Here is a 21,716-nt window from a genome sequence, read left to right as displayed (position 1 = left end):
GCAAATGTTGGTTGGGCTTTCAGAACTGGAAATGACTTGCAAGCAAAAGAAATCACTTTTTTCTTCTGTTTTTTTTTTCTTTCAGATGCTGGACTTGTCTCTGTGGATGCGTGCTGAGCTCTCACTGCAGGGGACTGTCAAGACTTAATGGCTGGGAGTTCAAGTTCTTCTCACTGGGCAATGAGAAATTATTATTAATTAGACCACAGAAATATTTTTGGAAACCTTTCCCCTTTCCTGGTACATGTTTTGTTCCTCCCTTTGAATTCACAGCTGTTCCCTGATGTTATTTCCCCTGCCTGACTTCTGTGCAGCTCCTATCTGGGAAAAACCTGGAAAACTTAAGGGTGGCAGAAGTGAGGTTTTTAGCTGAATTTTTCTGAAATTTCTAATTAGCCTGAAATTATTTCCAGTTCCCCAGAGAGAAGAGCACAAACTCACAGCCATTCAGGTCTGACAGTCACTGACAGAATTAATAAGTAACCTTTCCTGGGAACAGCCATCACCCCAGTCCTCCAGCCTCAACAAGATTTTGCAGTGAATGGACCCAAGTTCTAATGCTTAACCTAAATTTCTGTCAGCTTTTGTTAGAAAGATATTGGATGCTAAATCATACAACAGCACTTAGAAATGGCACAAAGAATAACAGATCCAGGCCAAACCCAACCCCCCCCCCCCCCCCCCCCTCACTGCTGCTCCACCCCAGTTCTGGGAGAACAGTGATATAGTTTATAAATACTCTCCTCCTTCCCTGCTACTCAGTCCTTCGCTGCCCATCCCCACAGAGGATTTACTCCACCTTTGGCTCCCCACAGCACCTCTCTCCCCAGCACAAATCCCACTTGGCACAGACACAGACCTAAGGAGCAGACCTAAGGCCATGGATCCAGCAGCAGCTGCGATTCCGAGCTCCCCGTTCCCCGCACGGCTCATCCATCCAAGCACTCCTGGCAATCTCACCTCAGCCCGGACTCTCTGTTCCTCAGAGGCAAACACGGCCTGATGGGGCACGGCTCTGGCACCCCATTTCCTCCGGTTGTTGCTGACCTGGAAAGCCACAGGGAAACGCAGTCCCCCGGAACCTCACGTCCCTGGATACCAGCAGAGCCGCAGTTTCACCCAGATCCCAGATTCCATAGACACTTCATCCCAGCGGGGAAGAAAAGGGGAACCCTGCGCGGTCAGGACCGGGAGCCCTCCAGTGCAGACCCCTGGTGCTGAAGCCTCTTGGCTCTGGCTCCTCAAACACCACAGCTTTTGGCAAAGATGGGAGGAGTGCAATGATTTCTCCGGTCCTGAAAGAGAGGAGGAAAAGAAAATGAAGTCCATTGCGGAAGTGAAAAGATCCCAGTTTCCACAATTCTGCTCTGATTGTGCACTATGGGGTTTTATCTATGACAGGTGACACTGCTTCAAATATAAAAATGCCTTTCCCCCAGCATTTTTAGTCTTAACTATTTCAGACATTAAAAAGATGATTATTTTTTCCTATAACATTCTTTGCTTAATTTTAACAGAACCATTTTCATCCCAGACCCCACTCGCCAGTTCTTCACTCCTTTACCACTGGACTTGGCACAAAGGGACACCCGGGGTGCTGCATCACAAGAAATCCCAGAGAGAAACCCCTTCAAAACCTGACAGAGAAAGGTTTCAAGGCACTCCAGAACACAGACACAGCTGTTCAGGCCTTCTCAGGCCACACCAATCCTGTCCCAACCACCTGAGCACTGCAGGTGAGCTGTGCAAAGGCTCCCCTTCCTCCCTGGCAATTGCTGTCTCAGGCCACAGATGTCCCCCCTGGGCAGCACCTGGAAAAAAACGTGGGAAAGGCAAAATGAGAATGTTTTCAGTCAGAAAATAAGTAATAATAGCAATAATAACCAGAACTTCTGAACAAGTTTAGTAACATCACTTTCATATGATAAATACAGGCCATGCCCATCCTTCCAGCCCAGGTGAAAACAGAAGGAGAACCACAGGAAAAGCAGAGTCCCTTATTTGGATGTCTTTCCTAAAGACACTTCTGCACTGTATGCTCTTTGTGCTCTTTAAATGAATGGATTGCTGCTAAAAAAAAAAATCTCAGCCCATACTTTCTCAGCCACAGGCAGGACAGGGTGGGCTGCAGCTGGAGAGCCAGGGAGATGCAGGACCTTGGCACACCAGGGATAAGGGCAGGGGAAGCAGGGGGGAGCGCTGCACAAGTGAAGGAACAGGAATTTTCTTGTCTACATTCATCAGTGCTGGGAACTTGGGAAACACGTGGTGCTGCGTGCATCCAGGACACAGTGCCCACGGTTTGGTTGTTTTCCCTCTGCTCATAAGCCCGGCCTTCAGCCCCTCTCCAGGGGAGCAGAGAATTCCTCCAGGCTAAGGGTGAGTCCGGGACCACACCCCAGGGATGGGTCCGGTAAAGCAGGGGAGTTGTTTACGGGAACTGACCGCAAAAATCAAACCCAACAAACACTGAAATGGGCTCTGTGGAGCTGCAGCACCAAGTGTTGGCAGCAGGCAGAGGCACGAGGTGCACGCAGGACCAACAAGTAACACCTCACCTGGTTCTTCTGCTTGCCTGTATTGCGGTCCTGCTTCACCTCACAGCTGCTCTTCTGCCAAGGCCATTTCCATTTTCACAAGCCTGTGTCACGCGTGGTCAAGGCTGGAACTCCTCCCTTAGGATTTCCACGTCACATCTGGATTTGCCAGGAAGCACGTGCACACGCAGATGCCCGTTTCTGGGAGAGGTCACTCAGAAATCATGAAAGCCACCAACTTGCTCCTCACTGCACCGCCTGGAAATACATGAAAAAGCCAGAAAAAGCAACAACCAGTCAACAACCCACAAAGGACACAGCATAGTGCAGCTTCATCCTAATATTCTTAATATTCAGAATATTAAGTGAGGGAGAGAAAGGAAAGCACCAAGCAGTTGAACAGTGCCCTGCCCTGCAGCTGTGGGAGCTCCCCTCCTTCCTTCAGCCTCGCCCTGACTTCTGAGGGGCCACAGGCACCACACCACCCAAAAGTATCTGCGCTCACACCCAGTGCTGGTACCTGCGTCTTCACGGTCCATCGTTGGCCAAACAAACCTCGGGCATGGTTTTGCTTTCCTGACAGACTTGGCCAATCTCGTTCCCATTTATCAAGGAAACACATACCCTGTACGGCTCTGGGGTCAGAGTCCCTGTGGCACAAAATCCCGAGAGAAGACCGGAGGGAAGAATCCTAGAGCAAAATGAAATCCCAGATACGCAATGAAGACCTGCTTCTGGCAGGGTCCTTGTGGCTTTTGGGGCACAAGAAAAGCCTTTTGGCCATAAAAGCATACGTGAAAACCCCACAATGAGCACTTGGCTTTAAAGGTGTTGCACTTACTGTTACAGACACAGAATTGCTTTGGGATTTGGCATTTCCTGCACCCACACAAACACATTAAAAGAATTAAATGCAGAGTCCTGAAATTGAGTTATTGCAATTTATTTTGGTGATGTCACTTGACATACTAAAAATCCACAGCAATGCTTAAAAAAATGAAAAGCAACTCCCCCCCCACCCCATTCAATTTTCCAGTTCAAGGGGCCTCTTAAGAACAGGTTAAAGAAAAGAAGAATAAAAGCCCAAGACCTACAATCAGCTAGTGTACCGACCACCTGTTTTCCATAGATCCTCATTACACCAGATAGCTTCCCTAAGAAAATTAATTTGTACGTGTAAAAACCCATCCAGCAGGGGCAGGGGTTTCTGAGCCCGCACCTCGCAGGTGAAGGATCAGAGGAGGAGCGGCACAGAGGGATCCCAGTGTGCCCAAGAGAGGTTCAAGTTCTCTTGGGCAGCATTTTTTGAAACCAAAGTGCTCTGCAGCTGCCCCAAGGCTGGAGTTCACAGAAATAAAATGAGCTCCCCCTCCTGCCTCATTTTCTGCCTTCTCTCATCAAGGGACAATCACGTTATGCAAAAGATAAGAGAGAAGATGCTAACACCAGCCCAGTGCCCCCAGGAAGCCCCCTGGCACCAGGGTTCATTCCCTCCTCTGGCTGATGCAACTTAAACCCAGCTGTTCTGGGATTTAAGGAGCAAAGCCCAGCTTTGCCACTTGCTGTCTCACTCCCTCCTGCTTTTGCAGAGCAGGAAGATTGCTGTGTTCCATATTACATCCCAAAGCAGCAGCCCTGGGAGTACTGCTGGAACCCAGAACACCCTCCCCTTCTCAGACACCTCCAAGGGCAGAAAAAACACAAATCAGTAAAAAAAAAAAAAAAAAGGTATTTTACACCAAACAGGACCCATTTCAGAGGTCAAATATCCCTCATATAACGGTGCGTTCCCAGTAGCTGACTTACTTTACAAGACAGTAGCAAGTGAAGGGAAATATTCAATCTAATATTGTTCTTTTGGAGTCTGATAACCATGAGAACATTCAAAATAGGTAAATTAATGTAACTTACGTAAAGTACCTGACCATTGCATCGCCTTTTATTTTTCTGTGTTTCTCACAATGTCCTTTACATTTGGGTTATTCCTCTCTTCATCTGGCAGATGAAAACATTGCACAGGGAAAGATGGGACAGAGAAATGAGTTAAAGTATTTTGATTCCCAGCCTACTGTCCTCACTAAAGCAACTCTTCAGGAATTCAACTGACCTAAAAATAATTCAGATTTGTGGCTTAGATAGACATACTCTGATATGATGATATGATGAAATAGCATATCTACTCTGTTTTAGTACTTGTAGTGCATCAGCAACTTTTACACTTCCAGAAAATAATACAAATTATAGAATTGTGTCACTTCACTATAGGAAGTGACCATTAAGATCCATTTCCATCCCCTGCCACGGGCAGGGACACCTTCCACTGTCCCAGACTGCTCCAAGCCACAGTCTGGCTTTGGACACTTCCAGGGATCCAGGGACAGCCACAGCTTTTCAGGGCAACCTGTGCCAGGCCCTCCCCACCCTCCCAGGGAAAAATTTCTTTCCAAGTAATGAATTTCTATCTTAAAATGAATATATATATAGTCTTGATTTTTAAGTTAATTAGAAACTGGAAATAACTTCTTCCCTATTTACCTCAAGATTGCTAAAACAAATCTGTGGACATACTTGCCCTTGGATTTGAAGAAATGGTGGAGTTAAATGCAGGAAACATCGTGAATGCCAGGTGGGAGATCCAATCCACACGGTACCAGTTTGGCTGGTAATCACCTTTTTCAAGTCATATGGTATTTAAAATTTTGGTTTCTCAAGTGCTTCTTCACTGTGTTCTTCAGTTACTGCATCTTGTGTTGCTGGGAACAGCAAATCCTGTGAAATCTTTCCAAAATCACGTGTTGTTGGTATGCTGTTATGTTACAGGCTGTGATCTGTATAAAGGAAGGCTTCCTTCCATACTGTTTTCACTGCCGTTCCATGTGCTGCAGGGATATATTACTGTGCAGTTGGGATTTTTTACTCCTAGCAGACTGGGTTATGGAAATACATTTTTCCTAGTGGTGGGTGATAACAGTGATAAATGTGTGTGTAGTCCTATTCCCATTTTCCTTTGTTTTCTCTGCTTGCTTTTCTTGTTTCCTGGTGTTAGGGAAGGTTGAACTCATCGGGAAGAGTGCCTAAAGCCTATAATGCTGTAGCCTTTGTGCAGATTTTGTCTTTTGGATACCAAGTGTCAGCTTGGCATCCCCTAGTTTCACCCTAGGTGTAGCTAATGCCATTCCCAGGCCTTGTATTTTTCATTCCTACCTGCTGCTGGCTCTGAAAACCACAGTCTGTTAGGTCTCTAAGGCTATTTCGTCTTGATCTGAGACTGTGGACAGCTGTTTTCCAATACTGACTGAGCCCTAGGCCAGGAAGTAACTCTCTATAACAGTTCTTAGGTTTTGCTCCTCTAGTCTAGGCTCATAAATGCAGCAAAGATAGCCGTGGCTCCTAGAGTTGTCCGTGGTGCAGGGAAAAGTGAGGCAGCATCTGTAGAGGCTGATTTTGAAACAAGGATGTCATGACAGTCTAGAGCCTGTGTCTGCTGGGAGGCACTTGAGCACCATTCCCAAGCTGGCTTTGGTTTGTAGCCTCAAGGTTTACTGGAGGTTCTTGGGCGTAGCTTTGTCAGCTCAGTTGCCAGCTAGAAACCTGCTCAGTTTGGTTTATTTCCAACCTGGTGTTTTGAATCTCACCTCCAGCACCACGAATCAGAAGCTCTGGGCTGCTGAGCTGCAGAAGACCATCTCCAGAGATTACAAGTACGTGCTGCTGGCTTCAGAGCAGCTGGTGGGCGTGTGCCTCTTCGTGTTCATCAGGCCCCAGCACGCTCCCTTTATCAGGTCAGTGAGTCCAGCGAGCTCCAGCCTGGGTCACCTTCCGTTGCCTTGTGCTGCAAGTTAACACCCAAACATCCTCAGAGCCACGTGGGGCTCTGCAAGAGCTGCTCCACCTTCTGGTGAAGTAGTTGAGGGAAGTTCTTACAGCTGAGCTTTTAAATGCCTCATTGATGGCCCAGAGAGCTTGGAAAGCTGAGGTTTTATCTTGTTACTGCTCAGTGGCTGCTGGAACTTTTTAAAACTGCCCTGTGGCTGGGAGAACAGTGTGTCCCTCCCAGAGCCATCTGTGCCAGGTTCCCGGAAGGTTTAACAGTTGTTTCGTTATTTCAGGGACGTTGCTGTCGATACTGTCAAGACTGGCATGGGAGGAGCCACTGGGAACAAAGGTGCCGTGGCCATTCGGATGCTGTTCCATACCTCCAGCCTCTGCTTTGTGTGCAGTCATTTTGCCGCAGAGAAAAATTGCCTGGGAAGGGCTCTGAGCTGTCTCTGGAGCCTTCTCTTCTCCATTACTTGCACGTCTCTTGACTCTACCAGTGATCAGCACTGTGAGATTAACAGGGTGATAATGGACAGGGTTTGGAGAGCTTTTAACCACGAAGAAGTGGAACAATCTCCAGGAAATCCAGCCCTCACTGGGAGGCAGCAGGAGAGATTTCTAGCCATCACCATCTACCACATAGGAACATTTAAGAATTAAGAGACAATATGCAAAACTGGGTGTGACTTGTATTGCTTCAGATGTTCCCACTTTCACACATTTCCTGCTCCTGTGATCTAACAGAGCTGCTTTGTCTTATTTTATACTTCCTGATTATTTCTAAATTTAAGTCCATATAAACATTTTTTATATTAACTGTTTTAAATCTTGTCATTAAATGGTGTGCACAGAAACGTGAAATCACTCACTGACTCCTTAAGTAGGCACATCATGTTTCTGAAACTTAACCAGATTCCCAGGTGTGCCAGAGAAGCTGGGATCAATAAGGCCAAGGCTCCCTAGACAGACCAGATCAAAACTGCAGCTCCTAAGTTGCCAGCCTAGTTCCTGCAGAGCAACCTCCTATAAACAAGAAATGTGGATGTGAAAGCTATTCCTAAACAAAACTTGCATGCAACAAACAGGATTTGAATTCTTCAAAATCTAAACTCCTTGATCGTGTACATAGATTTTATTTCCTATGATGTGCCTGTCTCTTCCCATTCCTGCCCCAAACTTCCACCAGATAGTCCCACCTCACAGTTTAGGACAGAAGGTTTGAAATACTGAGCACCACTTTTGCTCTCACCCCACAAATCCACACCCACAAGTTACCTGACCCTAACAGAAGCTGCAATGACTTGGACACTGCCAAAAAAAGCTCCTCATTCTGGAAGCATTGGAAAAGGGACTGGCATGTAGAACAGCCATCAGTGCTCCATGGAGTGCGTGTTACTCATGACTCTCTAAACAGCTCTAGCTGTATCTGTCACTGATAATAGTGCTTTATTCCCACATTGTTTGGATCAGGATCTGGTGAAGTTCACTATTCCTTCCACACCAAAAGTGGGAGTACATCTTGGGAAAAGAAAAAAAAAAAAGGAAAAAAAAAAAGAAGCAGCACCTGCACAAACACTGTCTTTTGTGATTTTATTAAGAGATGTTTTCAGGACAGACAAGCTTCTGGTTGAAGAAGTTACAAACCCTACAACGAGAAACAAAACACTCAGTGAGCTGGGGGGCAAACTCTTTTCCATAACCATCATCCTATCCCAAACAAAGAACAAACCAAGCTTTCCAATTAAACTGCATTTCTCATTTCCTTCTTTTTGTCCAATGATCCCCCTTTTCCCCCACTATGGCAGATCTCGCCAGATTCCTCTGTAAGACTTCAAACTCTCATTATTTCCTTACAAAAGCAGCCTACAAATTGTTCTTACATGGTTTCTAAGGCTATCCAAAACTGGATCCTGGGGCAGGACAGGATGAATACATGAGGAATATATTCCCTGTGCTGCCAGCTGCACACTGGTAGCAGCTGGTACAACACCAACACATCCAAGGCACCCAACCCCAGTCACTCCAAGTGTAATAATCCAAGGTCTCCAAATCCATGCTGTAGAACACAACACAGAGCAAGGCACAGATCAATCATCTCCAGGTGAGTGTTCTGAGCTGCTTTGCCACATGCCTTGAGCCCTGTCCCCTTCACCCAGAGCAATGCTCAAACCCAACCCTGGTCACTGGGCTGGGCACAACACAGCAGCCTGTCTTCCCAAAATCCCAGCTTGGCAGTGTTTTTGGTGGCCGGAAACCTTTTCCATATGGATCCTCAGCACATCTGCCTCCCACTGCTCCCAGGCACTTACCCCTCAGGCAGTGGGCACTGGCTGAGGCATGGCTGGCTGTTCTGGTTTGCCACCTTTCTGCTCTGAAATGGGGGTGGTGGGCAAAATCTCTTCTTTGGGTTCCACAATGCTGACGTGGTCTGGCAGAGGCTTCTTCGGGCCAATCTTTCCACTGGGGTCCCAAGGCAACATAATCTTTACTTTGATTCCCAGTACTCCTGCAGAGAGTGACAAGACAAGGGAGACACAAAAGAGATTAAGCACAGGTTCACTGGAATAACCACCAAGGTTAAAAAATATCTCTCTGCACACTAAACATCTGCTGACAACACTGTAACACAGTTAAGATTATTCTAATTACTGCAACTTTATATCAGTGTTGTAAATTCAGGCAACTTAAAAGTTGCATATCCAAAGTTATTCAACTCACTGCCTTGGCTGACTGCAGTTCTACTCCCATCTCATTCTAAACATGGTTTTAAACTCTGTCCTCTTCCTCAGTTCATTTTTCTAGGAAATTCCTCCCCCCCCCTTTTTTTTTTCCTCACATCCCTTCTCAGACAAATGCCTCTAAATCATCCAATGAACAGGACATCCTGGCCAAGGCAGCCCTGGCACAGCACCACAGAACGTGGCACAGAGCAGGCTGCAATGACACGAGGATGTCCCTTCTGACTCGTCATCGTATCATCACTGAAGGGAAGATGAAGAACAGCTCTGGCTGCGCTGGTATCCCTACACCAGGAGTTCTGCAACTAATTAACCCAAAGCCAGTTAAGACACACAAGTCGTTTGTGTTTTACCAGGAGGGAGAAAAGATGCAAGCAGGTTTAGCTGGGAAGACTGTCTGACACTTGGAGCACCTCTGTTCTCTCTCAGCATCCTGAGGAGCCAGGAAAACCTGAATTCCAATTGCCAAGGGCTCCTAAACCCAGGCAACAGACAGACTTCAGCTGGAAGTCACTAGCAGCCTCAGAGGCCCCAGGACACAAGTGAGAGAGTGTCTGGAAAATCTACAGCCACATTCCCAATCAGAAACATTCAAACCCCATCGACAGGTAAGTGGGTGATGTGGTATGACCACACTGGCTGCTGAAGGCCCCTTGGCTTTCCATTCCCAAATGACTTCTACTTTAGATGTAATGTTCAAATCCCACAGTGAGAGCTCAAAAGTCCAAGAAATCAGGATTTTCAGAGTCTGAATCATCCACAGCAGCACAACTGAACTACTCTGTGAGATCAGAGATGCATTAAAACTACACGAGTTTCAGTGGGAAACCTCCACCCTGCCAGAACAGGATGCCAGGAGCTGAGATTTTTTGTCTCTGAAGTTCTGGAGAAGGAAGGCAACAAAGCAGCAAAGGGATGTGCATTGCCAGGCACTCACCCTGCCGGAGTAGGACGTGACGGACGGCTGTGTCCACGTAGTAATTCACTGGGTCCCCACTGTGGATCATCAAGCCATCCACAAACTTCATGGATTTGGCCCGCTGACCTCGGAGTTTGCCAGACACGACAACCTCACAGCCCTTGGCCCCGCTCTCCATGATGAAGCGGAGGACACCGTAGCAGGCTCTGCAGGAAGAGGACAGCCAAGCCATGAGCCCACTCTGCCAGACCCACAGGGCTCCCTGGAGGTATTTTTACCACAATTCCAATCTTAGTTTCATGTGTCAGGAGTGCAGCTCCCATCCCTTCTCAGACAAATGCCTCTAGATCATTCACCGGTGACAGGAGGCTGCTGCTGAAGGGGCTCACACAGCACCACAGAACGTGACGCTGCAGAGGCACCACCACCAGAGCCACCCGCTTCTGACTCGTCATCGTCTCATCACCGAGGGGATGTGAGAGCAAGGCCACTGACACCTGAGCCACAGCACAGCCACAAGGCCTAAAATGCTGTTTGCTTCACTCCTCCACACATTTATTCCCAAAGGAACGCACACAGCTTTATGCCACACAGGCAGCCAGCAACCAAGTTAAACCTTGGAACTGCACAGGAGCTGTTCTTCGGGAATGGCAATGGAAGTCCACACTTCCCCCACAGGCAGGCTGCTGTGCTCACCTGCGCACAGCCAGCCCTCCCAGGAGCTTGTAGCGCAGGGACTCGGCCTGGGCGATGGCACACAGACCCCTTGTGGCCACCTTCTCGGCGTAGAGCTGCAAAGGAGAGAGGCACACTCACAACACAGCTCTTTTCCAAGGCAATCACACAATCACAGCATGCTTTGGCTTGGAAGGATCATCCAGTTCCATGCCTGCCATGGGCAGGGACACCTTGCACTAGACTGGGTCGTTTCAACCTGGCCTCGAACAATTCCAGGGATCCGGGGGCAACCACAGCTTCTTTGGGAACCCTGTGGCAGTTCCTCACCACCCGCACAGTAAATTTAACTTTTACTTGAACAGAACGTATGAGCTTCATTCTAACCCCACATTCAATCCAGTTAATCCTTTGACATTTACAGGCAGCAGCTTTATCTTACATTCTCTTCCCTGTATAATGGGATCCAGCAGCACCAGCCAAGCTGGAATAAATGAGCACCAGCCCAGCACACACATTCCACCCCCCCCCCCCCCCCCCCGATTTGTTTTTGAGCAAGGAACTAGTAACAGGAACAGATTTCATGGAATAGAAATACAGCATTCTTCGGTTTGCATGGACCCTTCAAAGGACATCTAGACCAACCCTCCCCTGGGAAAACACCCCTAATATTAAGGATCAAAAATAACTGCTGTGTCACTTTACGTTCTGCTTCTCGAACTTCCTTCTGCAACGGAAGAGTTTCTTTGTAATTCATTTTGTGTTTCTGCGCAGGACCATTTCTGAGACCAAGTGACACATAGCCCAAGTTATCCTGATACAACCTTTCAGCTGACGCCATGCTGCCTCCACAAACCCAACTGCATCACCCAGTTCCAGAGGGGGTTTTACCTCCACGCTTCCCTCGGGGAATCCAAACCTCTTCTGCACCACAGCCGTCAGCTCCCGGATCCGGCGTCCCTTCTCTCCTAGGACATTCTGAGTTCTGCAGGAAAATAAGTACAGGACATCTGAGAAAAATGTGCCCAGGAGTGAGACTGGAGCCATGCCAAAGAGCCTTCAGAGCATCTCAGCTCAGAAAGGCTGAGCTACCTGGTGGCAAGGATGATGATCTCAGTCCTGGTCGGAGTGACCCGGACTTCAACTCCAGAGTATCCATCCTCAGCCAGTTCTCGAGTCAGGAACTCGTTCAGCTCAGCTTTGAAGATGCCATCAGCGACAAACTAAAAGACAAACGGTCAAAGTCAAGGCCCTGTCACATTCCGAACTTGAGTGCAATTCACCCAAATTCCTCCTGCAGCCTGACAGCTTGTCCTGGCAAATTCCTCTTCCTCTGAGAGAAATCACAGAATACTCGCAGTTGCAAGGGACCCAAACGGAGCACCCAGTCCAACATATACATGAACAGCCCAGGGACTGAACCCACAACCTCGACTTTATCAGTACCGTGCTCTGCCCAACTCAGCCAACCTCAGGCTGCAGCAGCGGGGAAAAATGGAAACCCCTTCCCAGAATTTCTCAGGAATAATCCACTGCTAGCAAGAGACTACACCAACCACTGCCTGACCCACGGCTGGACACAGCCACTGTTCACGCTGCGATCACAGCTCTCTACTGCAATTCGGGAGTAATTTAAGGGAAATCATTAACGGGGTCACCTCCCTTTCCCAGCCCGCTGGAAGCTGCTGCTGGGACTCCTGACAGCCCAAACCTCCCTCGTTCCCCAGGACAGGCAGCGCCCCGTGCCCTCCCGGCCCGCAGAGCGGGGCAGCAACTGACCACAAACCCTTCCCACTAGGAAGCAAAGGGAAAAGCCCGCAAATCCCAGCTCCCAGCGCCGCTCCGCACCTCTGCGCGCAGCCCCGGGGAAGCGCCCGCTCCATCCCGCCGCCATGTTCCCCGCCGGGCCCCGCGCCGCATCCGCCGCCATCCTCCCCCGTCCGCCGCCGCCGCCCGCTGTGCCCCCGCCCCGCCGGCTGCCGGGGCCGCCGCGGGCGATGCGGCAGCGCCCCGCGGCCCGGGGGGATCCGTGCGGCCGCGCTCACCTTGCGCTTCTTGGAGATCTGCACCGCCATGATGAGCCGCGGCCCGGCGGAAAGGAAGGAGCGGGCCCCGCGGCCGGTGCTATATCCGCCTTCCGCCGCGCCCCATTGGCTCGCCGCTGGCACGTCGGGCGGAGAGCGGAGCCCGATGGGAAATGTAGTCTTTGCCACGCCGCCATGTTGAGGAGGGCCGAGTCCTGTGTGTGTCCCAAACCAGCGTTAAACGAACACGAGAGTCAGCAGTGTATAAAATAAAACAGATAAATGATAATTCACCCCTGGCTTATACCTGGAGACGTACTCTGCCCAGTTGTTGCTGTCAGAGGGTCTTCTGCTCTTATCCAGGAATCACAGCATGGCTTAGTTGGGAAGGGACCTTAAAGTTCATCCAGGGCCACCCTCGGCCATGGGGCAGGGACACCTTCCACTGTCCCAGATTGCTCCAAGCCCCGTGCAGCCTGGCCTTGGACACTGCCAGGTACACAGGGGCAGCCACAACTTCTCTGGGCACCCTGTGTCAGGGCCTGCCCACCCTGCCAGGGAACAATTCCTGCCCAATATCCCATCCATCCCTGCCCTCCGGCAGTGGGAGGCCATTCCCTGCGTCCTGTCACAACACATATTTTTAAAACGGTTTAGGGATTGTAGAGGACTACAAAAATAATAACAATAATGGGTAGGGTTGATGCACGGCCTCTAGGAAGCGGCTATTTAACCTGCATTTTATCATGGATTAAATGGTCATTATAGTCTGGTTTGTTTCCAGCCTAAAGTGATGCTGTGAAAATGTTCTAAACCACAGCAGGAACACCAGTAGGATCAGTAAAAGCCAGGGAAAAGACTTTTTTGCCACTAGATGTCAGCGCAGATGCTTCCCAGGCTGGGAAAAGGCTCTTCCCCAGTGATTCCCTTATCCAGAACTGGAGGGATACACTTGGTGAAGGCAGGTGGTGGTGGCGGCGTGAGATTGTGTCCCCTCCTGTCACCAAACACTTTTGTCTGGCTTCTGGTGTGTCCTGTCTTTCCCTCAGGCAGCTATTCCTGCTCTCCCTGAGCCTAGATTTTTCTGTCCCATACAGGATCAGACTTTGGAGAAGGGTCCAGCAGCTGGGGATGTCTCTGTGCAAGGATTTGAGCCCTATTAGCCCTGGGGTCTCAAATAATTTTTCAGGAAAGACCCTCCCAAGCATCACAAACCCCACTCTGCTGTTTTCCAACATGGGGCCACCATACTTTCAGAAAATAGCTGCCCAAGATCATCTATTTTTCAGGCTGAGTTTACCCAAGCGGGGCTCACCCAATATATTTCTGTATCATAGAAAGACAGCGAAAGGCACAATACGAGGAAAAAGTCTGACCCTGATGCGTGTCCCCTTTTCCAAGGCTTATTAAGGACAAACTATGTGTCGTGTCAGCATTTTGGGGTCAGCAACCAGGGCTGGAGCCGGGCACCAAGCAGAGGCCTGGGTGGTGTTTGGCACCAAGGGAATGTTCCCTGTCCCCCCAGACATGGTCTGGCTCAGCCAGTGGGCTCTGAGCTTCACAGCTGGGGACATTTCAGTGCCATCCCCACATAGCAATGTGGGATTCCTCCCTCAGCATAAGCCATCCCTGGCTGCAGCCCAAGGCAGCCCCGGGTGATGCTCCCAGGTGCTGGGAATGGATTCTGGTCTAGTTGGAGATGTCCTCACTCACTGCAGGAGGTACAGATTAGACGACCTTTAAAGATCCCTTCCAACCCGAGCCATTCCATGACTCCGTGAATTAATCTCTGCTCCCTCCCTGCTGAAATGGAGACTGGCAACATCCCAAAAAGGCTATGACACGCCTGCACCCCTCCCCACAGAGAGCTCAGGAGTGGTCCAGCAGTGGCTTGGATCTGCAGCAGGTCTGGGATTATCCATAAATCCCATGATGAGTGACATGGGACACTCAGGTTTCTGGGTTCCCTTCCCTTGGGGACTGCACCCCTGCTGTTTCCCATTTCCCACTTTTTTGTGGAGCCTGCTATGAGAGGGCAGCGGCTGCCTCGCCACTGGCACAGGAGCTCCTTTTGTCCCCAAAGGACATCCAGGCGATGGAATAAACTGTGGCGTTGCTCCAGCCATGACCCTCCCTGGCTCTGGGCGCATACCAGCTGCCCTCAGCTGGCACTAAACCCTGGGCTGCAGCCCCTGCTCTGGCAGCAGCCCTCAGATCTCCTCTTGGACTGTGCATCCATGGCAGGAGCAAAATGAGGGATGCACGGAAAGGATGTGACACTTGGCAGCAGCAGCAACGACCCCTGTGTCCCTGGGGAGGGCCCCTGGCAGGTGCTGGGAGGTGGTGCCAGGTTACCCACCAGGGGGGACGTGGCTTGGAGCAGGTTTGGAAATCAGGACCTGTCCTGCTTCCCCCTCCAGCTCCATTCACTGCCCAGACAGTGACATGGTTTATGGCAGCTGAGGGCCATTGCATGGGCTCAATTAATCCAGTATCCCAGTGTTTGCTCCCCGAGAAGCTGGCTCCTGTTCAGCCAGCTCCTGTTCAGGAGGGGCTGGCAGCCCTCTGCAGGGAAAGGGCCAGGACAGCCAGCAGCTTTCCCAGCTCAACGGCACGCTGGGTTTTGGGATATTCTCTGCTTTCTGTGGGCACTGACAAAAGGTGGCATTGGGAGCGAGCATCCTGCCTGGGCAAGTCCCCGACTGCCATTGCTGCTCCCAAAATCAGGGAGATCCTGCCAGGGACTGTGCTGCCTTTGCAGGAGGGTCAGTGAACAGCCTTGGGGTCATCAAAAATACAAAGTGGTACAGGCAGAAGCACAGGCGCTGCCCATTCCTGCTGTGCTCCCTCTAGCTCAGGCACCTCCAGGATTTGGGGCGACACGCTCATGACCGACCCTAACACTTCTCTGGATATGCCGGAGGAATTCAGGAATCTCCCTTGCAGGAGCCTGTTCCTTATGATTTCTCTGTGTGCAAAAACAAGCCATGGTGCTCCAGGGTGATTTGGACAGCCACATCCCAACCTACATCCCACCCACCCACCCACCCACCCCCTTTTAGAGCAGGAATCAGCAGCCTAGGACAGAAAACCTTCCAAATCACCTTCCCTACAACCATCAGAGGCACTGCAGAGCTAATGAATTTTCCCAGGGAGTAGCTGTGGAAAATGAAACCCAGGGTACAGATGGACAAGATGAGATAGTTTGCATTAAATGAATGGAGATGGGTCCTGGAAGGTAATTCCAGCAGAGATAAGATGAATAGCAAGCACCAGTTGTAAAACATTTGTAAAGTCTGACTCAGACAGGAATTTTACTGCAGGAGATGCTGTATTAAGAGTTTAGTGCTGCAGTTGGAGCAGCTGCTACTGGCCAAGCTGTTTAACCCCTCAATGAGTTACTCACCACTCCCTGGCACCTCTGGAAAGCTTCCTGAGAAACGTGTTCTGCCTTCCCACATGGAGCAGCCATCGGGAACAGGGAGGGCTGGGAGGACAGGGAGTCAGGGCCACATTTACAGGCCTTTTGTAAACATTTCACACCCAGGAGGATTCACTGTTTCTAGCTTGGCAAGGACACGGGGAATAAATCCAGCAAAGCTTCTGCAGGTAGAGGAAGGTGGCAGGACCCTGGAGGACAGGGATGGAAGAGGGCACCGTGTTTCCAGGCAGAGACAGCTCTCAGATCCCGGAATCCCATCTCCTTTCCTGCAGCTGGAAGAGTGGGATTGAAACTCAGGCAGCATCAGCTCAGCTCCAGGCTAAGGAGGAATAGCTGCTCTGGAAAGGTGTGTGTGACCCTCCAGGAGAATTCATACCTCTGAGGACACATTAAAGCTTGAAAACCAACAGCCAAATGGGCAAAACAGAAGCTGAGCACTGGAAGTTGTCTGGATTTAATCCAGGAATTGCAGCACTCATCAAGATGTTAGTGAAGCACAGAGTCTGACCCAGCAGCCAACTCGATTGTAATCCCAGGCTGCTACCTCCAACACATCTGATACATTGTTGGGAGTGTTTTAGTGGCTGTTCCCAACCAGCTCCATCACTCCGGCACTTTCCTTTGAGCAACTGCCCCGCTAAACAGAATTTTGTTTCCTTGCCTGGATTCACTTTAAGGACTTCAACTGCACTTCAACTTCACTTTTTGGATTCACTTTAAGGACTTCAAGCAGATTATTAAATAATTTAGACTTCCTTTAAAAACAGGAAATGGAATAAGGATGTTCGGTGTGCTGTTTAGCTGGGAATCCTTGGGCTCGTTACTCTTTAATGAACCGAGCGGCTGCTGGCAGAGGTCATTCCAGCAGCTCACACCCGGCCCCATGGCTCTGGGTGAAGGATGTAAACTGAAACTTTAATGGGCATTTCCAGGAGAGCAGTTTGCCCTGGCACTGTCACCCGAGACCCAGCAGCTTCAGCAAGTGATTCTTAATCAGTTTTCAAGCCCCAGCAATTAGGCTGAGGGCAGGAGGGGCTGTTTTGCCCCAGCATCACATTTTGTGATGATTTACAGGTGCACTGAGATACGTCTGGTGACAAAGGCCATTCCCTGCTCTTCGTGGTGGAACTGCTGACATGACACACAAGGATGGGCCTGGAGGGACAGCACAAAGGGGGAATGGCTTCCCACTGCCAGAGAAATCCATGGAGCCATCCATGTGGGAGGATGACACCCTCTAAACAGCGGAAGAGCACCGGACGCAGTGAAGCTGCCAGGACCTGCTGAGGCTGCAGCAGGAGCCAGCAGGTCTCCACTCCCAGACCCTCAGAGATCCCAGGATTTCAGCTCCTTGCTTGGATAAGGGGAAGCAGAACTGCTTTGCCAAGCTGAGTCTGGGCACTGTGGCAGCAGGGAGGGAGCTGCTGGTCCAGGAGCAGCCTGGCAATACCCAGCTCTGGCCCTTCCCTGCTTTCCCTCCTTTTCCCTGTCTCCTCTCCGCCCCAGAGACACAGCCAGGGAGCAGCAGTGATAAACTGGCTGCTGGTCCAAGCACAAGGTTATTTTCTAGGACATTAAGCAGAACCCTCGGATGCCAGCTTGCAGGAGAGCCATGAAGAGGGACAAGACACCTGACCAGAATGCAAAAGCAGGGCTGCAAAATTAACACTTTTTTTTCCCCCCTTATCTGTTAAAAATAGCTTTAGAGGGGAAGCTCAAAGCAGTGTGAGGGGCTGTTTGCTTTAGAAAATGAGCAGTTTCAGCACAAATATTCAGTGACCACCACCCAGAGAGCTCTGCTTTTTGGTATCTCAGCCATTCGCATCTTTAAATTAAACATTCAAGCTGCAATGCAGCCCAATAACTAGGCAGGGGCTAATAAAAACCTGAAAATCTTTATCCAACCTGCTTTTCTATAGGAATAATACCACTAACATCCCAGAATTATCTCCACTTATGTCTGGCTAGGACTTCAAATCAATAAATTGTCTCCTCACCCTCAGATTAGCTCGGTCAGGTAATTTTGAAAGCAGCAGAAGCCGTTCCCCACTGTTAGGCAGAGCAGCTCTGCCAGCTGAATTGACACGAGATCCCTTGTTATCCCAGAGCAATCCCACTCCAACACTGTCCTTGGGGAATAGTTTGCACTGACCTCCACAATACTTTGTGGCAGTCTGGGAATTTGGAGTGCTGTATTTATTATTACTTATATTTCTTGAATTTAATATTTGGATTAGTATTTGGAATTAAATTTCTGCTTGGAAAGAAGACAAAAAATTGGACAAAAATAAACCTGTTTTCTCCGGCAAAAAAACCCCTCAAACTCACCCTTTTTAGAAAAACATTTTTCTTTTCCCTCCTGCCACTTTCATTCTTAGCTCAGCCTCCAAAAATCTGATGTCCCAAGCACCCCACGAGCACTCAGATCCTCTCACAGAAATTCCTGGGAAGTGCAAGCACTCACTGCTTACCCCTGTCTCTCTCTCCCAGAGGAGCTTCCCTCTGCAGGGTCCTTCTCTCCTGGCATCCTGTCACTGATGTCAGAACCCCACAAATCCTTTGGCCACAGTCCCCTCTTTATCCCTTCTCTTGCTGTCACACAAAGAATCCCTTCCTCGTTTTTAAAGAGCAGCAGTCCTTTCTGCCATTTAATTCCCAAGAAAAATGCCCATTCCCTTTTAAACCCCACAGCAAAACCTGCAGCAGGAAACCCTGGGAGCATAAACAGGGTGATGGGTTAGAGCTGCTCCCTCCTCAGAAACCAAGATGTTTTTATGAAGTGGGATTAATATCACAATATCAGGGGGTATTTTAACCCCATAAATCTTATTTTTAAACCATCAGCTTCTCATGTCTCTTCATTCAAATTTATTCCAGGAGTTGATCCAGGGTTGTTGCTGTTTACCAGACAGTGCCCACACTACAGCCCTTCCCTTTGCTAAGCAAGGAGGCCCCAGTCTTAGAGAAATTAATTAGTGCAGTGATTTGCCCAGGACACAGAGGAGAAGCCAAATTTGTCCCACTCTGCAGGATTCAGCTGAATAAAAAAGACAAATAGCTGTGCTGTGGGATTTAAAAAAGCTGCTGTCAGCATTCCCAATGCAACCAGACCTGGAAATTCATTCGTCTTTCACTAAACAATGGAAAAAGGAGAAGCAATTACAGTAGACAAAACTAATTACAGCAGAGCTGAAGCACAGCTCACAGCACTCACTCTTCAATCTGCATTCAAAAAGAAAAATCCAACCCCAAAACCACTCCATCAAAAAAAGGTGAAAATCTGGAAGTGGAATAAAAGCAATTTTGAAACGGAAGGGGCACTTCAGCATGGCACAGACTGGTTTTTGTAAGGAGAAACCTTCAGGTGATGCTGGCAGTGCTTGGCAAACAGGACACAGGGATTTGTCCAGGGGTGATGCCAGAGAGAGGGAGCAGAAACGAGCTCCCAGTTCCTCCTCAGTGGGGCCCATTCCATGTTCTCCTCACACCCAGGTGAGTTTTGGGTGGGATGTTTTTTTAGCTGCCAGAAGAACTGGAGCATGGTGTTAATAATGCCAAGGGCCGGGGTTAAATCTCCAAGAGCTGGACTCCATGATCCTTGGGGGTGCCTTCCAACTCAGAATATTCTGAGATCTTTGTGAAACTCAACTTGCCCGTTCATGGCTGAACAGCTTCTCCTTCCACAGTGAAGACAAATCACTCTAAAGGTGAGGTTATCCCTGTTTCTCGATCCTCAGAACCATCCCTGCCTGACCCAGAACACTGGGGATATTCACATCTTTGGGTGAAATGACACAAGAGAATCCAAAACCTCCTGTTAAGCCCATTTAGTCCCTGGCCACGGTCCAGGCTGGCAGCGATGGGTCCTGTGAGAGGCAATTCCTGATCCCCAGAGATGGATGTCCCACACGCCTGGCTCCTTGCCCTTTGGATACCAGCTATGAAATCCAGCAGACAGCACAAGGGAATTTTAAACAACGTGGTGGAAGAACTGCTGCCTAACACAGAGACAGGCTGGAAAATGGATTGCAGGGAGAAAACCTGAAGTGGAAAGAGGAGGAATGGCATAGGGTTGTGGACAGATGTGGCAGACACCACCTCAGGCCTCCAGCCACACTCGGGGTATGAAAGCCTCCCCAAACCATTTCCAACACACAAAGCTGCCACTGGCTACAGCATGTGTTTCATTCCAAACGATTTCTGGGAACAGACACAGGGCCATGGCAGAATGTTGGTTTTCTCCGTGGACCCTTAAGGAGCTACAGTCTGAAGGCTTGATCCTGGAATCCCATTCCCGAGTCTCCACAACAACTGCACAGCACTCAGCCCAACACTGGTCAGGACAGAGGCTCTCCCTGCTAGAGAATCATTCAGGAAAACCCTTCCAGACCATGGAGTCCAGTAATTCCTCCAGCACTGCCAGGGCCACCACTGACCTATGTCCCCAGGTGCCACATCCACATGGCTTTAAATCCCTCCAGGGATGGGGACTCCACCACTGCTCTGGACAGCTGTGCCAATGCCTGAAAATCCTTTCAGACAAGACTTTTTCCCTCATATCCAACCCAAAACCTCCCCTGGCACAACTTGAGGCCATTTCCTCCTGCCCTCTGATTTTATTCTGGGATTCTCTACATTTTCAGCCTGGAGAGGAGAAGGCTGGGTGGGGAACTCTTCCATGTGCACAATACTGGAAGGGTGGGTGCCAAGAGGATGGGGCCAGGCTCTTGGCGGCAGTGCCAGGATCTGAGGAGATGCACAGGTACCTCTCAGACCCACTCTCCCCCTCCTCCTTGTGCTGCTCCACCAACCAGAGGGATTTCCCACCTCTACACTCCGGTATCACTGCAGTGCTTTCTTTCATTTCCTGGATGAAATGACCTGCAATGCAGAGGCTCACTTGCTGCACTGATCCTGCTGCCAGATCTGTAATCCTCAATCCCCCTGGGGAATGCCTGGAGTAGGAAACCACTTGGCATGGCAAGCACGTCAGCATTTTCCTGGCTGCATTTTTTATCGTCTCTTTGCTGCATCCCTGACTTCAGTTTTCTTCCCTTTCATCCCTCACTTTCTCCAGCCTCCCCCAGTGCCTTGAACTGAGGCCTCAATATCTCTGAGCTCCCTCCTCTTGGAGACACCTGTCCAGGTGTGGGGGGAGAGCACATTTACTCCCATCCATCCCAAGATTTTCATGTAGGACAACAGATCTGCAAATGGAAAAAATGTGGGGAGACAGAACCCTTCCCTTGGCAGTGGTATCGCCTCCTTCCTGGGAGGCTTCCAAGTCTGACTGAGGTAGATTCCCTGCTAATCCTGCCCCTGCCATACTGGGATTTACAAGTTATTAATTATAGGGACCTTGCTGGAAAAGCAGTGCAAGCTGCAGAGCAGCCAACCTTCCAAGAAGCAGAAGATGCTTTATTTAGAGAAGATGGTGCTGGTTTTGTTTTCTTTTTTAATTACTATCAGCAGTGAGAGACATTTGTGCTATACAGGAAAGAGAAGTTGCCCGCTTGCTTTGATTCTTTTTAGTATTTCCAAAAAACAAACAAAAAGAAACCC

The 21,716-nt window shown here is 49.5% G+C and overlaps 2 protein-coding genes, 1 long non-coding RNA gene and 2 other non-coding genes across 6 annotated transcripts; 1 reads left to right on the top strand and 4 right to left on the bottom strand.

Annotated features, from left to right (window-relative positions):
- Positions 1-86: 86 nt before the first annotated feature.
- Positions 87-5,242, bottom strand: LOC134058182 (uncharacterized). Of its 2 annotated transcripts, XR_009934371.1 has the most exons (7): positions 5,106-5,242; positions 4,449-4,532; positions 3,058-3,228; positions 2,559-2,795; positions 1,724-1,811; positions 961-1,295; positions 87-173 (listed from the first exon to the last, which is right to left on the bottom strand). It is a non-coding gene; the product is annotated as an uncharacterized LOC134058182 (long non-coding RNA). The 2 variants fall into 2 exon arrangements; XR_009934370.1 differs by having other exon boundaries at positions 961-1,811.
- LOC134058181 (synaptojanin-1-like) lies at positions 5,095-7,016 on the top strand. Its single transcript, XM_062515290.1, has 3 exons — positions 5,095-5,163; positions 6,179-6,319; positions 6,647-7,016. Exons 1-3 carry the CDS (start codon positions 5,126-5,128, stop codon positions 7,014-7,016), a joined length of 549 nt encoding a protein of 182 aa, XP_062371274.1. The 5' UTR covers positions 5,095-5,125.
- A 913-nt stretch (positions 7,017-7,929) lies between these two features.
- Positions 7,930-12,798, bottom strand: RPS3 (ribosomal protein S3). Its single transcript, XM_062511188.1, has 7 exons — positions 12,734-12,798; positions 11,781-11,911; positions 11,580-11,673; positions 10,710-10,804; positions 10,032-10,219; positions 8,666-8,862; positions 7,930-8,001 (listed from the first exon to the last, which is right to left on the bottom strand). Exons 1-6 carry the CDS (start codon positions 12,761-12,763, stop codon positions 8,669-8,671), a joined length of 732 nt encoding a protein of 243 aa, XP_062367172.1. The 5' UTR covers positions 12,764-12,798; the 3' UTR covers positions 7,930-8,001; positions 8,666-8,668.
- Positions 9,196-9,343, bottom strand: LOC134041485 (small nucleolar RNA SNORD15). The gene has a single exon (XR_009933027.1). It is a non-coding gene; the product is annotated as a small nucleolar RNA SNORD15 (small nucleolar RNA).
- Positions 10,338-10,484, bottom strand: LOC134041486 (small nucleolar RNA SNORD15). The gene has a single exon (XR_009933028.1). It is a non-coding gene; the product is annotated as a small nucleolar RNA SNORD15 (small nucleolar RNA).
- Positions 12,799-21,716: the final 8,918 nt, after the last annotated feature.

The sequence above is a fragment of the Cinclus cinclus genome, chromosome 2 (assembly GCF_963662255.1).
Source record: "Cinclus cinclus chromosome 2, bCinCin1.1, whole genome shotgun sequence".
NCBI lineage: Eukaryota > Metazoa > Chordata > Aves > Passeriformes > Cinclidae > Cinclus > Cinclus cinclus.
Note: the sequence above shows the minus strand (reverse complement) of the source record. Positions and strands in the feature narration are given on the sequence as shown.

Bases quoted from the DNA above. Each gene is read 5' to 3' on its own strand.
- LOC134058181 (XM_062515290.1), top strand. From the start codon at position 5,126: ATGGTGGAGTTAAATGCAGGAAACATCGTGAATGCCAG. The intron at 5,164-6,178 runs GTGGGAGATCCA...TCTCACCTCCAG, and splicing joins GGAAACATCGTGAATGCCAG to CACCACGAATCAGAAGCTCT. The intron at 6,320-6,646 runs GTCAGTGAGTCC...TCGTTATTTCAG, and splicing joins CAGCACGCTCCCTTTATCAG to GGACGTTGCTGTCGATACTG.
- RPS3 (XM_062511188.1), bottom strand. From the start codon at position 12,763: ATGGCGGTGCAGATCTCCAAGAAGCGCAAG. The intron at 10,805-11,579 runs GTAAAACCCCCT...TCTCCTTTGCAG, and splicing joins TCCCCGAGGGAAGCGTGGAG to CTCTACGCCGAGAAGGTGGC. The intron at 8,863-10,031 runs GTGAGTGCCTGG...CACTCTCTGCAG, and splicing joins TCACGTCCTACTCCGGCAGG to GAGTACTGGGAATCAAAGTA.